The following is a 17257-nucleotide window of genomic DNA, read 5'->3' as shown; positions in this document are numbered from 1 at the left end:
TAGATTTGCCACAAGTGTATATAGTTCTGGTTAGGGCCTATCTTTAGCACTGTGTACCATTCTGGGATTATATATTGAAAGGGATGTTAACCTTTCAGCATAAATTCATGAGAGAGTGATCAGGATTACAAGAGTTAAATTATGAGGAAAGAATACATAAACCAGATGTTTTTTTCTTTGAATGCAAAAGATTTCAAGAGAGCTGTACTGAGGTTTTGAAGGATTTTTGAAAAGTTGATGAGCTAAATGAAGGTTTAGCTTATCTGATTTAGACCTAATTCTGATTCTGAAGGTTAAACTGGTACTGCTGGTGGGACATTAATCTTGCAGTCAGACCACAACATATTACTTGTGTGATGACTGATAAAGAGCTTCGTAGACAAATCAAGGTAAAAGGTGAACCCGGATCTCCATGAATGGCAAACATTGAAGGAGAGGCCTGGAAAATGGGCTGATTTATTTACTAGATATTGTTAAACCAAAGCAAACTTCAAAATAAACCTTTAATTAAATCTCAGATTCTGCAAGTTAAAATAATATTTATCCAATTTGTTATACAAAGGGTTCTTGGTCAGTTGTATCCTATAAGTCTGCATTAATTCTAGAGATTAGTGTCAATGCAAAGGGAGTAATGGTTATCTTAGCTAACCTTGGCCATAGGGATGCAGATTGGCCAAGGAGGATAACACTTCATAATAACAATGTCTGCCCAGACTGTGCCATTTACAATAAAAACTCTTCCAAAGAACAAACAGCCAGAAGGCAAACTTGTGAAATCGCTAGTTCATTAAGATGGTTCATACTCAGGAGTTCATCATCTCAAAGTATTGAACTGTTTTCGTTTTACTTGACTGGGTAGCAGCCAGTCATAGCAGAACATAATTAAATTGTCTGGGAAATAGACATTGAGCTGGGGGCAATGGAATCAAGAAAACAATCTGTCTCCTTTAACTAAAATAACGGCAAATAAAAGATATTAATTAACACAATTGGAATCAAACAACAAGCTGTAATATTTCTCAATATCTCCAAATAAAAAGGGAAGTGGTAAATAAAGTTTCAAATTAGTGGAAAATGAAGATATTTTAATGTAATTAGTATAAAAATAATATCTTAAATTACCTCTTTTCTTATTTAGTACCACCAGAAACTGCTCAGAAGCTATGGACTGGCTGCTTCCCAAATCCTTTCTTGCCTTGGCTTCATCTGATTTACTAGCACTTGCTTTTCTTGCCGTTTCTTCAGAGACCTCTTCAGGATATGGCTCTTCAACTACTACCTCAGGTGTAACGAAGGGTGCTGAATAATTCTGAGGGTTGGCTGTTTCAGTTGTGGCCAAATCTTTCCCATTTGCACCATCAAAGGCGTAGGATACAGGATACTCTGCTGATTGACTCAGCTGACATTCTGATTCTTGCTGATTGTCCATTGTTAAGATTTTTTCATCAGATTCTCTCCCCATGCTATCAGTTTTCAAAGGGGAATCTTGTTCTCTTTGGACACTTTCTTCAGATGCCGATGAAGCATCATACGGATCAATGATAAGCTCGCTGTCAAGCTCAGCTTCACGTTCCTCCCTCAGAATGCTGTACTGGACTGAAGAAACAGAAGATGGTGGAGCTCCACCAGCCTGTCGGAATGTCATGTAGCTGCAAGCTTCAGCTTCTTCCACAGAAAGTGATTCATCTGGCACTACCTCGATTTCTGAGTCTCCAGATTCAGCACTGCTGGCATCAAGGTCCAAGGTTGTTGCCTGTAGCTGAGGCACATTCAGCTCAGGCTCATCTAGTTTCGTTAAGGTATCATTTGTGGGTGTCTTTTCAGTTGTGGCATCTAAAGGAAAGCACTGTGCTTGTTCCGAAGTCTTGCAGGTAGAAGGATGTTCCTCCTCCAGGAAATGGTAAGCAGCTTCGATCTGTGAATCAGATTCTTCTGCAATAATAAATGCAGACAGAAAATATGCTCCGTGAGCATAGCTACTTTCTTTATGTCATTTCAAAAGCACACAACCAAAACTGACACTTCTAAAACACAAATGAATGTTAACAGAACTTAACACTAAAGTTCATAAATTTAGATCAGGTGAGGGTAAATGTCCCTTTTCTTTCCAACTATAGTCACAGATTTGATACCTTTCAAAGGTTGGCTCGGTAGTGCAACCCATTCCTGTGTCCATTTACCTCAAGTATCTATTCAATTCCCTTCTGAAATTGACCATTGTCACTTCCACCCCTCTCAAATGCAGAGAGCTCCAGGTACTTGATTGTTACCACTTGTATTCCAAAAAAATGTCTTTCCTACACTGTCTGACTGGAGTAAACCTGGCATTATCCTTCACAACTTGGCTCCAAAGAGTATTTTCTTGTAAAATCCCGCCTGCTGATAACCGTTCAGGACTGCTGAAGGGTCTTGGCCTGAAACATTGACCGCTTACTCTTTTCCATAGATGCTGCCTGGCCTGCTGAGTTCCTCCAGCATTTTGTGAGTGTTGCTTCGAAGAATCATAACTGGATGATGGTTCTCTACTTACGGCCTAACTAAAGTTTTATAAAGTTTTAACACAATTTATCTTACTTCTGTCCTTAATTCTTCAACACCAGTACAAAGCAGAAGATCCCATATAGTTTGCTAACTACTTTATTAATAAATCCTGCTACCAATGCGCACAGATTTTTAGATCTGCCTTTAGTTGCGAGGGGTGGAAGGAGCAATAATCCATGACTGCAGAAGGAAATTGAATCGATATTTGGAGGCAAATAATACACAGGACTGAATGGCACTGCAGAACCAGCCTTTTGAACAGTATTGACTCTATGTCATTAAATCAGTATCGCCTCTTTCAATCCCATCTGCCAAAATTTATCTCATTTCCACGAGTTAAATTCCATTTGTATTTGTCTGACTTCTCTGCTACCCACACAGTGGGTTGGTATTATCCTCAGTGTTTGCTACTTCAAGCATCAGCAAATTTTTGAAATTTTACACTGTATTCCAACTTCTAAGTCACTTGCATCAAAAATAAAGGCAGTGATTCTACACATCTGTTGGGGAACACTACTGACTACGGTCTAAAAAACAATTTACTCTGACTTAATGTTCTATCCTTGTTACCAATTTCTTTTTAGCTGAAAGTGGCAGTTTTATTTATCAACCTTTAATGCAGTAACACCTACACAACATCTGCCATATTTCTAAGGTCTTGTTAATTCTTTAATATACAATTATATTAGTCAAATATGATCTACCCATCACAATTGTGAGCTGGCTTCTCTTTCATTAAGTCAAATCTATTGAAGCACCTGCTACTTGTTCCCCCCCCTGACTGTTTCCTAAAACAATGGTGTTATATTGTCTGGTCTGCAGTTTAAAAAATATTCTCACTCAGCCCATTTACAAGCTCTGACACATTTTCTTCTTCAGGGAAAATTAGAAGGCTATTAAAAACCTTTCTGCTGCCATTTTCCTTATCAGCCTGCGATGCACCTGACTGATACACTCAACTTTTCCAGTAAACCTCCCTATCAAGTTTCATTTCATCCATTACTACTGTCATTACTGCCTCTTTGGACATTTTATCAGTATCTCTTTATTCAGAAAACTGCAAGAGAAATGATTCATTATGTATTTTAGCCATAGGCATATTATTTTCTTTGCCTCCCTTAAGTCTCAACCACCTTTTGTAAATTCTTTCGAAGCACTGTACAAGCTGACAGATAATTTTGGGTTCCCTTTTATAGTAATTGCATCTTATTTCATAATCTCTCATTTCCAGCCTTCTCCCCTCTCAACTAACTTTACTTAGTTTACTTCTAGCTTGTGAAATTCATCTGGTATTCATCAAACATCTTATTTTCTTTTACCATATTATTTATCTCTCTTATCAATCTAGGAACACTAGCTTTGGTTTCCTTCACCTCTTTCACAAAGATCACATTGTATTGTTATAACTTTTATTGGGTCAACCTTTGGGTCCACATTACACTGACTATATCATCTCTCCCTTTGTCACCTACTTTAGATTGTTTCATGCTCTACTCCATTATTAAAATTGTGATACAATATGAAGGAAAATGTTTGCCCAGCTATCTCATTCTCCCTATCCAGCAACGCTTTCTTCACAACTGAGCCAATATCATACTGCTTAAGGAAGGACCTCTGACATTTCAGGAATTGCTCCAACCTCCTTTTCCTTTCCCCCGGTATTATTTATCTGCCTAATGACTGAAATACAGTCCTCAATGTCACCACTAATTGAAATATTTAGTTATTTGTACATCATGTAACTTCTAGCCTGATTTGCTCTTCTGTCTCCCACTCCCTGCAGGCTTCCCCCCATTGGAACGATAATACACTTTTAATTTCCCAACTTAAGTCAAATCCTTTCTAATCTTGCCCCCTAGGAGACTGTCTCTTTCCAACACTACAATCTCTTCTTGAATTAGTATTGCCACCCTACCTTTTCACCTTCCTTTCATTTTCTGAACAGAATGTATCCATGAATATTAAATGCCCAGTCCCAAACATTTGCCAAATTTATGTTTTTGCTGCTATTTCTAAGTTCTATTTGACCAGTTATGCCTGCAACTCACCAATTTTATTCACTATATTTTGTCTATTTATCTACTGGATTTCATATCTACCTTGTTGTTTCTTAAGGCTCTGCGCAGACTGCTCCTATCTCACTTGGTATTACATCCTTCACCATAGAATCATGCAGCACAGAAAAGGGCTCTTTCAGCCCAAGTCATCCATACCAACCTTGATGCCTACCTGCACTCTGTCATCTGTCCATATTAGGCTTGTATCACTCTCTGCCTCTCTAATCCTATCCAAATATCTTTGAAAAGGTGTAAACTGTTTCTGCTCCTACCACCTCCTCTGGGAGGTCATCCCAGATACTCAACAACAACCTGTGTCTAAAAATCTTATCCCTCAGATCTGCTTTAAATTCACCCCCTCTCTTCTTAATCCTCTGGTTCTAGACTTCCCTGTCCTGGGAAAAAGGCAGATTATCTATTCTATTCACATTCCTTGTGATGTTATAAGCCTCTATGACCTCACTCTCAGCCTCCTACATTCTCGTGAGAAAACCCCAGCATATTTCATCTCCTCTTGTAAATTCAGCTGTCCGTTCTAGGCAACATCCTGGTGAATGTCCTGTGAACGCTCTCTATTGCTACCACATTCATCCTATAATGTAGCAACCAGAACTGTACACAACACCGTACAACCCAACTCTTGTGCTAACACCAGTTCTTTTATGCTTCTATTTCTTGGTGCATAGCTCCTTCCAAATTTAGTTTAAACCTTCTCCAACCACACCTGTGAGCCTCTCCATGTGGATATTGTTCATAGTGCTCAAGGTGCAATATGTCACCTTAGAAAAAATGCTTCCTGCCACAGAATGTCTCGAGTGATTTAAGGTTTGCTGCCCAAACTCCAAACTTCTAGACCTCAGTCCATAATCCTTAAATATTGAGGATTGCTTAGATTATTGGACCTCAATATTTGTTCTTGATAACAACATGTACCACAATTCCTATCCAGTACCTCCATAACATCCTTTAGCCTGGAATCAGGAAGGCAGCTCATCACATGGAACCCATGATAACAGTTAATGAAACATCTGTCTGTCCCTGTAACTTTAAAAGCTCTTAAAACGATTGAATTTCTAAGCTTTGTTGTTCCATCCATGGAGTTCTTTACCTCTTAGCATTAATGCATTCTTTCAAAGTGTTGCACAACGTAGCAACTGGGCACCAACAAAGTCCCTGGTGCCTTTTCCTATTCTTCAGGATGGCTTTTCATTGACTAGCCTAAACTTTCTCTGCCTCTGGGGTGGCCAGCTCATGGAACACTCATGCAGGAAACTTTCAGCTTCCGTCTGCTCCATACAAGTGGCTACTCAACAGTCCTGAAGATCTCACAAGAATTAGATGATTAAAAATTGTTTCCATTCATGGACTAGAAGCTTTATCCCTTCTTTTAAAATCAAACTACTAGCAGGTGCAAAAAATTGATTTCCAATATTACCATTCCTGTGGACAAGCAAGTCTTTCAATATTCCCTTATTCACTTGTAACAGATTCTGTTGCACACACGCGATACTCCCCTGCTTGATAATGGAACAATGGAGGAATTCACCAACTGGTTATTCTAAATGTGAGAATCTCTGTAATCCCACTATTCATTTTTACTTCTTCAGCCTGCAAAACTTGGGACTAAATGACTATAAGCTTAGATAGTATTTTTTCTTGATAGTGTCCTACCAGGTACTATCTGTATGAATCTGCTTACTCTTATTAAACATGTAAATAGTCAGGTTCCACATTAATGTCAATAGCAACTCTTCAGTGATCAGTAGAGATATAAATTGATAAATTATTGTTCTCTAAATGTAGGTTAGAATACTAATTCAAATGACTGACTACCACAGAATAACCATTTGTAATGAGACCTGAGAAAGAAAATTAATATTAATTTTAGCACGAAGCAAATAATGCTATTTATCAAAGCAAAATGTCAGAGCCAATCCAATGTTTTGCCAAAATAATTATTGCTGGATATCTTGAGTAAGAATGTGTGAACAACACTTTGCTATGATCTGGTATGCAGAGAATGGGCAAGCAAGATTCTGATCCACTGCTTAAACATTCTGCCACTAACCAACAATGTTCACACAAAAAATCACAAAGAAGGGATCAACATAATGGAGTTTGTTGATTTTTCTTTTGAACAGTTGTTTGTGCAGTCTGAAAAAGCATAAATTAATAAGAAGCAGAGGGGCAAATGTTTTTCCCCCAAATAGAATTTTGCTATTTATCAAATTCATGTGCAACTAAAATACAGTTACTTTTTCTACCCCAACCTACCCACGATCCTCTTCTTTTAACTAAAGTGAAAAACAGACAGGTGCATATCTTGAAATAAAAAGGCTGAAGTAATACATGAACTGGTGGTATTATAAAATCCAAATATTTTAATTATTTTCTAGATGTTGTGGATGTTGAACTACACTTTTGAAGAGAAAATAGCTCATATCCAAATAGTAAATTTGGGGAGTAACCATATGGGTTTAGAACATAAATTTCTGCAAAGATGGAAAATCTGGATATATTTTTGGCTAGTTCAAAATGAAATCACTTCTGCACTGCAGTTCACATCAATAATTTGACAAAGGTAGGTACTTTCTCACAGATGTTTTAAAAGCCATTGTCTTTGCCACTGATCTTTAGCAATGCTAAATGGGGAATGAATTTAGAGGTCTAGCTGAAATGCAAAGGCATATGGCAGAATTAAACATTTTGTCAGAGGCGAACCAAAAAATTCTCAAAGGTCTAAATATATAGTCAGTGACTTTATGGCAGTTAAATTGTGAGACAGAGAGTAACATAGAGAAGAGGAAGGTAAGGAGAAAAGCAGACAGGTGGGATTTTTTATTACTCAATTTTATTTTTTTGAAATAATAAGTAAAAGAAAATAATCAAAAAGGAAGAGAGAAAGAAAAGCAGGAATGAGTGGGCAACCAGAGATCTACACCATGCATTTTAAATCAGGACTTACACCAGCCAATGCATCCATCAAACACTACAAGTTAATTTCATTAAGTACAAAGCAGAGTAGCCTTCCCTCTGAAAATGCATCTTGTATGCTTTCTTTCCCATTTGGCTGTCAGTGGCAGTTTTTTAAAAATATTTTATTTGCCACCCTGGTGCTGAAGCTGCCTAGCTCCATTAATTGGACAGGTAAATAATGAGCTGAAGGACTGTTACTAATTATATGGAAAGGCCACAGGATGGGGAAAAACTCAAAGCTTTTTACATCAATTGCCAAGAAAAATATAATGACAAAGCAGAATGTCAACAAATACAGTATTCAGACAATATAATTACTGTAATGCAATGAGCAAAAGACAATAATATATACACATGTATATGAACACTGGCAACCTAATGCAATAATTACCTGAACTTGAGGGTGTAGGTGTTTGTGAGATTGGACTGTCGTCATCAGGCTCTGATACAGTCACAGTTGGAACTACATCGGATCCTTGCTTTGGTTTAGTCTCTTGTTCATGCTGTGATTTGCACCCACTATTGGGATCTACTATGGTTTCTATTTCAGTGAGCAGAACTTCAGCTGGCACTGAGCACGTAGGAGTTATGTGAGTACTCTGCTGGGTGTCCCCCATTTCCCATTTCTCTGAGATATCTTCATCTGAAGGCTCTTCCACATATGGTGCCGTTGTTGGTTCTTCAGGACTCAGGCTTGGGCTTATTTCTTCTATTAACTTTGCTTCCTCAACTGACTTCTTCATGTTTTCAGGGGAGGCTTCTGTGTCATCTGGTACAAAAGGCATTGTCTTCTCTTCCCAGAATGTCTCAGCTAACCTCTGTGCTTTTGATTCTCCAGAATGGCATAAGTCAATATAATTTTGGACTTCTACTTTCTCTGACCCTATTGGGTCCAAAGTTTTGGTCAAATCAATAGCATCCCCGGGTGTCATCTCTATTCCTGAATCCGAGCTGATCATACAATGAGACTCAAAGCTTGGAATTCCTCTTGCAGCGAAAACCTCTGGATTATACTCTTCAAAACCTGATGTTCTAACATGCGTTCCTTCTGTAACTTCTATAAAGAAAATGAAAAACATGGAACAGTGACAAATGTGATTATTGTTTTCATCTGCAATTCATCCAAAATTGACATTCTGTCCAAATGGCTTCTTACGCAGTGTTTAAAAGTTGATGCAGCTATTGAAGTATTTTTGAAGGGACTCTTCCCTTAGGTTCGTACAAGAAGGTTAATGAAGTAGTAGCTATAAAAAAACATCAGGACTGTAGAAAACCATTAATGCAACATAAAATTTCCTAAGACAGACTTCATTCTTTATTTTATTCAAAATAAGTCAGAGGAGTAAGGCACAGAAGAGGGGCCTCCCTATCCACGCTGCCCTTTTACCACTCTTTTACATTACCCATTGGTCTCTATTCTTCTATACCTTGCCCATTAAAATGCCTGACTAAATGTTCGGTAAACAGCCATTGTCTCAAACTCCACCACCTTCTTTGGTAGCAGGTTCTAAAAATTCTACCCTCTGTATGGAAACTTTCCCTTCAAACCTCCTTAATATCTTTTCTCTCATGTTTAACATGTTCTCTTGTATTTGTTTCATTGGACAATGATTTTAAATTTCTCTCCCTCTTATATCAATATACATTAATTTCTCTTCGTTATTAGTGTAATGTTATTAAGGGAATGCTATTCCGCTTCACTGAAAACAATAATTGATGTATATACACATAAGCAAGGAAAATATAGGAAACAAAACACCACAAATGCTTCCAAGTAGTGGATATAATCATATATCAGCAAACCAGCTTGTAATTTCACATTATGGTCATTAAACTGCTTTACATGTCTAACTAGGGAGTACATTAGCTAAGATTTAATACAAGATTTTTAATACTTAGAGAGCAAAGGAATTTAAAATGACTAAGATTTATCAATAGCTGATCAATGAAATTTCTACAACTTACACTGTTCTCAGATAATTAGGCACAACACTAACACATGAATGTTCTTCCAATTTTAATCCCCTTTTTCTATTACCTTGTTTATATTCACTCACCTAAATCAATACTATATACTTATGATCCCACTTACCATACATAGGAGTCATTTGTAACAAAATAGTTGCTCAGAAATAACATCAGAACATGGGAAAAAAGAAACTTTTGACATGGCCATGAGCATAATATTTTTTAAACTGGTTAGCTAAAAGCTGAAAGTTAAATTATTAATTCAATGCATCAATCATTTCTTGCCAAACTACCTCTTGAATATTCACAGTAAATTATAAGGGAGGAAGAGTAGCCTCTTGGACAGGATAGTTACCAAAGGCTGGTTATACGATTACTTGTAATTGTTTAATAACAAAACTAAATATTAAAAGGGGATCCTTTGCATTTGCAATTTGGATCACTATGAGGCAGAGCAGCTGGCTGGACCTAATTAATGAAGGAAGCAGGCTTCTGCTGCTTGGACAAGTCTGGGGGGGGGGGGGTTTCCAAACTGCTGAGATCAGATGCCCAGAGCAGCTTTCACAACTCTGCCATTAAGGAAGAATGATGATGTTCCCCTGATGAAAAGGAGGCCTGTTACATGTAGTGTAGTATCAAAGATGAACAGTAGTCTGAGTGCATGCTGACTCCTGAAAGGACAAATAAGCCCAAAAGGCTTCACCTCTGTGCAATTCAGCCTAACCTTTTCCCCCATCCTCCCTCATCTTCAATGGCGAGACATTCACTTTCTTTATCATCACACTACTATATGACCACAGATTATTCTTCTGTGCCTCAAACTGACCAGTTTTTGACATCCACAGCTAGTTACACCATGTTTATTCATTTAGGGATGTGGGCATCGCCAGCTAAGCCAGCATTTATTGCCCATCCCTTGTTGCCCTTGAGAAGGTGGTGATGGGCTGCCTTCTTAAACCACTGCAGTCCCTGAGGTGCAGGTATACCCACAGTGCTATTAGGGCGAGAATTCCATGATTTTGACCCAGCAACAAAGAAGGAACAGCAATATGTTTCCAAGTCAGGATGTTGAGTGAATTGTAGGGGGACTTCCATGGACTGGTGTTTCCAGGTACCTGCTGTTTCTTGTCCTTCTAGATGGTAGTGGTCATGGGTCTGGAAGCTGCTACCTTAGGAACTCTGGTGTGTTGTTGCAGTGCATCTTGTAAATAGTAACTATTTGTCGATGGTGGAGGGATTGGATGCTTGTGAAAGGGTCTGTGGTCATATAGTACCAATCAAGCGGTTGCCTTGTACTGGATGGTGTCCAGCTTTGAGTGTTGATGGAGCTGCACTCATCCAGGCGAGTATTCCATTACACTCCTGACCTGAGCCTTGTTGATGGTGGACAGGTTTTGGGAAGTCAGGTGAGTTACATGCCACAGGATTCCTAGCCTTTGGCCTGTTCTGGTAGCCACAGTGTTTATATGGCTAGACCAGTTCAGTTTCCTGTCAATGGTAACCCCCAGGATGTTGACAGTAGGGGATTCAGTGATGGTGATGCCACTGAACGTCAAGGGACGATGGTTAGAGCCTCTCTTGTTGGAGATGGTCATTGCCTGGCACTTATGTGGCTCGACTGCTACTTGTCAGCCCAAGCCTGGATATTGTCCAGGTCCTGCTACACTTGGGTGTGAACTGCTTCACCATCTGAGGAGTCATGAATGATGCAGAACTTTGTGTAGTCATCTGCACTTCTGACTTAATGCCGGAGGGATGGTCATTGATGAAGCAGCTGAAGATGGTTGGTCCTAGGACACTTCCCTGAGGAACTCTTGCAGTGATGTCCTGAGGATGAGATGACTGACCGCCAACCACCAGAACCATCTTCCTTTGTGTCAGGTATGATTCCAATCAGCAGAGGGTTTCCCCCTAATTTGCATTAACTCCATTTTAGCTAAGGCAAGGGCACCGTGATGCCATACTCAGTCAAACACTGCCTTGATCTCAAGGGCTAGCACTCACCTCACCTCTTATATTAGTTCTTTGGTCCATGATTGGACCAAAGAGGTGATGAGGTCAGGAGCTGAGTGGCCGTGACCGAACCCAAACTGGGCATCTGTAAGCAGGTTATTGCAGAGTAGGTGCTGCAAGGTGGCACTGTTGATGACCCCTTCCATTGGGTTGAACTTGTCCTGCTTCTTGTATACAGGACATACCTGGGCAATTTTCAACATTGCTGGGTAGATGCCAGTGTTGTAGCTGTACTGGAACAACTTGGCTAGTGGCACGGCAAGTTCTGGAGCACAAGTCTTCAGGACTATTGCCAGGAATTTGTCTGGGCCCATTGCCTTCGCAGTATCCAGTACTTTCAGTCTATTCTTGATATCAGGTGGAGTGAATCACTGACATTTGGGGGTTTCTGGAGGAGACCAAGCTGGAGCATCTACTCAGCATTTCTGATGGAAGACTGTTGCAAATGCCTCAGCCTTACCTTTTGCACAGGTGTGCTGGGCTCCTCTGTCATTGAGGATGGAGCCGCCTCCTCCAGTGAGTTGTTTGAATGTCCACCACAATTCACAGAGCTTACATCTGATCCATTGGTTGTGGGACCACTTAGCTCTATTACTTACGAACTCTATTACTTGCTGCTTATGATGATTAGCATGCAAGTAGTCCAGTATTGTGGCTTCACCACGGTGACGCCTCATATTGAGATATGCCTGGTATTGTTCTCGGAATGCCCTTCTGCTCTGTTCATTTAATTGCAGCAGCCTTGCATACCCATAATATCTATGAATATTAAATTAGTATGTCAATGTATTGTATATTAATACAACAGTTGTGAATTGCTTGTAATCACCCTAATCCTGCCTTACATGCTAGGCCAATGATCTGACTTTCCTTGAGTATGCCCTCATACCATGAGTCAACTACTGAAAACTGTGAACAGGCATCATGGAAATGGCATGTTTCCGGTCTCAAAGTCTGTTAAGTCACAGAGACACAACTGACTGGAATTCTGAAAGGAGATGCCAGGCAGTCTGCCTAACTCATATTCTAAAGGAATGGTAACACACACAAAATGCTGGAGGAGCTCAGCAAGCCAGGCAGCATCTATCAAAAAGAGTAAACAGTCGACGTCTTGGGCCGAGGCTCTTCACCAGGACCCTTTATCCTCTTCTCCATAGATACTGCCTGGCCTGCTTACTTTGATTTCCAGCATCTGCAGATTCTCTCTTCTCTGGAGGAACGGTGCACTGTTTGAATATGAGAGGAAGTGGCAGCTTCAGGCTGGTGAACTCCAGCTTGTCACTGTTCGATTGGACCTTGGATTTCTGGCCCTGATGAGTAGCAGCAAGGCCAAGAGGTAACAGTGAACATAGACTAGTGAAAAACATTCCAATACAAAAGGACTATTATAAACATAGACTAAATAGAGCAGATTAAGTGGGGGGGGGGGGGGGGGGGGGAGTGATTGGTGAACAGCCATCCCCAGTAGCACAGTCTGGATTTAATCATTCAGAGACCAGAGAACCTTTTGTGGTAAGGTATGTTGTTGATCAGTAACAAAAAGTTTATCTTCTGCTTAATTTTGCTTTCTCATAATGCTGATAACATTCCAGACACAGTTGTTTTAACTTGCCAAATATTCCAAAAGACTACACTGCAGATATATCAAAACAATTGCAGCCCAAAAAAATCAGTACATGCTTTGTCGATTGGCTATTTTAAGATAACCGTTGAAGTCAGATTATTTTCAAATCTAATATCACACACATCATGACTAACACCCAGATCATAACCATGGAACCGGATTTTCTATGCAGGAGGAAAATGTTCCGGTGAATTGGCTGGGCATTTTTAAAATATGCCTTCCCCAGCTCTTAGTTAGGATTTCTGAAGCAACACCGTTGTTTTTTCCCACATCAATAGACACCCAAAACTATTTCGGATGGACTTGAAATGGCAATACCCTGCAGCATTAGAGTATGTTACTGTAGAAACACAGAAACCATAGACTGTCAGACTCATGAATAAAATATATTAATCTAAACTTTTAAAATATAAATGAAAAGATGCAGGAATTCCTACCATTCACAAAACTTTACTGATCTCTTGGTAATCACTTAATGAGTCAAATCTTATCAGCAGCCATAGAAAGTATCAAATAACAATAAATCACAGGATAATTTCTCATTTTTAATGAATGAAACGTGGGTGTCCCCGGCAAGATGCTTATCCATTACCTATCCCTAATTACTCTCAGGAAAGTAGTGAGTCTCCTTCTTGAGCCACTACAGTACTATGGTAGAGGGTTCCAGGATTTAAATTCATTGATAATAAACAGAAATGAGGCAGAGTCAAGGCACAGCCCGGGCCTGAGAGCAAGGAAAAACCCGGGGCTTAATTGACTTAAGTGTCAGGCCAAATTGGAAAGGTTGGGCATGGGCCGAATCGAGGCAGCAGACCCCGGGCCTGAGCACATGTATCAAAAAGGCAGGGCCCAGGTCCAAGAGCAAAGAATAACCCGAGGTTTGGACAATTTAAGTGCCGGGCCAGATCGAAAAAGGTCACGTTGTCGAGATCAGAGGCGTAGGACAGGCTGGGCTGGACTGGTTCAGATCAATGCTCCACAAGGTTTACTCGTCTCTGCTCTGAAATTGACTGCAGTGTTGCTTGGCTTCACGGCAGTGGACTCACTTTCATGAACACCAGTTCTGAATGCTATTTGCTTACTTTTATTGTATGGATGATTGGTTTTTTTTGTCTCTGCATATTGGGCGTTTGACGGTCTTTTTAAAAAATACATGGGTTCTATTGGATTTCTTTGTTTTGAGGCTGCCTGGAAGGAGACAAATCTCAAGGTTTTATAAAACATAACTACTTTGAAAATAAATATACTTTGAATTGATTTTTCATCATTTTCATAATCATCCATCTACAGTTCTTACAAAGGGGAATTGGAAAGGTTCAAACAGGCCCTATAATTAAAATGTCACCTTTTTAAAAATTTGTGCATCATGGTGATCATGTGCTCTAGTAATTATTTGCTTTGGCAGTCTGTGTTTTGCATTTCACAGTCTATTATTGATGCACATTGATTTCTCCATGGGTTGGCAAGATTTTCTTATCACAGAAGCTAGTCATGCATTACTTTTAGAACTTTATTGATGCCATATTGTGTAAATAATTGTGGGTTACCATCCAGCTCAGATGCCTTAGGTGTTGTATTGAGGCTTACTAGCATTCAAAATAGAAGCTGAATTTCTCAACATTTTAATATATCTGGAACTCAAATTCTACCTTCCCACCTATTTTTCTCCTAGGCTTTTGACTTTTTAGTTTTAACATGAAAATCCAAGTTTAATCAGTTGAATTTTTCCTCTTCCAGTTTTTCATCAACTCCCTGAAGAATGGCTCCTTAGCCAGCTCAATGGTACACAGCTGGGGCAACGTCAGTTTTATCATTAATGGTGATGTATTTGTGTTACTGCCAAGACATCTGCTGGTTTGATTTTTAATTTTGTGTGCCTCTTGTTAAAGGCAGCACCGAGTACCACATGTGTAGTTGAAAGATGGCGAACTATAAGGATGCTCATCTGGTGTGTGCACCCATGTGTGACCACAAGATATAGGAGCACAATTAGACCACTCGACCTACTAAAGTCTACACCACCATTCAATCATGAGAGATATTTTTCCAACCCCATTTCCCTGCCTTCTCCCTGTAAACCTTAATCCCTTTACCAATTTCTGCCAATGTCTTGGCCTTCAGAGCCCTCTGTGTCAGCAAATTCTGCTGGTTCACCACCATCTGCCTGTGGAAATTCCTCTGAAATCAGTTTTAAAGTGATGTCCCTTGATTCTGAGGCTATACCTTCTGATCCCCGACTCTCCCATTGATGAAAATATCCTCATCGTGTCAACTCTATCATATCCTTTCATATCCAGTCAGTTTCAGTTTCAATGAGGTTCCCCACCATCCTTTGCACATATTTGTATGTTTGTGTAGCAAGGCATTTGGTACTCTGCTCTTGCATAGCTATTCATCATTAAAACCCCTAATATGAGCTCCAGCTGAAGCTATGACAACAGCTGGTTGGGCATTAGGATCCCAATGTCTCCAGAGTAAAGGTGAAGTCATTTGTCATGAACGGCCATCAGTGGTATTGCCACATGTTCCACAGCAGGCTTCAATAAAAACAGCTGCTGCTCTGCAGTCACATGTAAGTGCTGAAGGAACTCAGCAGGTCAGGCAGCATCCAGGATCTCTGCTGTTCTATCAGCATGGGTGAACTCCCATTACCATTCACAACGAGACAAATGCATTTATTTTCATCAGTCTTTAAATAAAGACGATATGAATTGCATCCTACAACTCATGCGGACTGGCACCAAGATAAACTTTTGAAAAACATCAATTTGCTAGTGAATACTTTGCGTTTTAGCCTTTCACTGCCAATCATGAAACAAACTGTGCTTTCTTCTGAAAGCTGTGTCACCATTCTGTGGACAAGTAGCGTCGAGTAATGCCCATTAATACCATGCCAAGTGGTATTCTCTTATTTTGAAGAAGCACTGTCGACGTTTCGGGCCGAGACCCAAAACGTTGACAGTGCTTCTTCCTATAGATGCTGCCTGGCCTGCTGTGTTCCACCAGCATTTTGTGTGTGTGTTGCTTGAATTTCCAGCATCTGCAGATTTCCTCGTGTTTCTCTTACTTTGATTCAGGTGTAATCAAAATCTTTAGTTGCTGAATAAATGAAATACATAATTAAGCACCAATATTTATTTATTACACCACTAATTTTATGCAACATTGTGTGATAGTTCATCATTGAAAAGGATGAATACAGAACCAAAGGTGTTACATTTGACTGCGTGCAGCATATGGAATAAGGCAGATGAACTTGCAGTACAGTTGCAGATTGGCAGGTATGATGTTGTAGGCATCACTGAATCATGGCTGAAAGATTATAGCTGGAAGCTTAATGTCCAAGGATACACATTGTATAAAAAGGACAGGCAGCGGGGGTGGCCTTGCTCTGTTGGTAAAATCTGAAATCAAATCATTAGAAAGAGGAGACACAGAGCTGGAAGGTGTTGAATCATTGTGGATGGAGCTAAGGAACCGCAAAGGTAAAAAGACTTTGACAGGAGTGGTATACAGACACTCCCCCCCCACCCCCCAACAGTAGTAAGGATGTGGTTTGCAAATTACAATGGGAGATAGAAAATGCACATCAAAAGGGCAATGTTCCAATAGTCATGGAGGCTTTCAATATGCAGGGAGATTGGAAAAATCAGGTTAGTGCTCTTTTCCTGGAGGGGGAATTTCTAGAGTGCCTACAAGATGGCTTTTTAGAGCAGCTTGTAATTCAGCCCACTGGAGAACCAGCTATTCTGGATTGGGTGTTGTGCAATGCACCATAATTGTTTAGAGAGCTTGAGGTAAATAAACCCTTTGGGGCAAGAGATCATAATATAATCGAATTCACCCTGAAATTTGAGAAGCTGAAGCTAAAGCCAGATGTACCAGCATTATACTGCATTAAAGATAACTACAGAGGCATGAGAGAGGAGTTCACCAGAATTAACTGGAAAAGAACACTGGCAGGGATGACGGCAGAGTAGCAAAGGCTGGAATTTCTGGAAGCAGTTCGGAAGACAGAGGATATATACATCCCAAAGAGGAAGAAGTATCCTAAAAGGAAAGATGACACAACCATGAC

At 39.8% G+C, this 17257-nt stretch overlaps 1 protein-coding gene across 5 annotated transcripts in view; it reads right to left on the bottom strand.

Moving 5' to 3' along the window:
* rtn1a (reticulon 1a) overlaps positions 1–17257 on the bottom strand; it is a 190734-nt gene that overhangs the window by 115710 nt on the left and 57767 nt on the right. For 2 of the 5 annotated variants that reach the window (XM_073039559.1, XM_073039560.1), the window contains 2 exons: positions 7966–8631; positions 1123–1932 (listed from right to left, as the gene is read on the bottom strand). The exons of 2 other annotated variants lie outside the window; for them this stretch is intronic. In XM_073039559.1, the coding sequence (XP_072895660.1) occupies positions 1123–1932; positions 7966–8631 (1476 nt within the window). The remainder of the gene's footprint in view (positions 1–1122; positions 1933–7965; positions 8632–17257) is intronic. One more of the 5 variants, XM_073039561.1, reaches the window with a different exon arrangement.

This window comes from Hemitrygon akajei, chromosome 3 (genome assembly GCF_048418815.1).
Source record: "Hemitrygon akajei chromosome 3, sHemAka1.3, whole genome shotgun sequence".
Taxonomy (NCBI): domain Eukaryota; kingdom Metazoa; phylum Chordata; class Chondrichthyes; order Myliobatiformes; family Dasyatidae; genus Hemitrygon; species Hemitrygon akajei.
The sequence above is the reverse complement of the archived record's forward strand: the minus strand, read 5'-3'. Positions and strand labels throughout refer to the sequence as shown.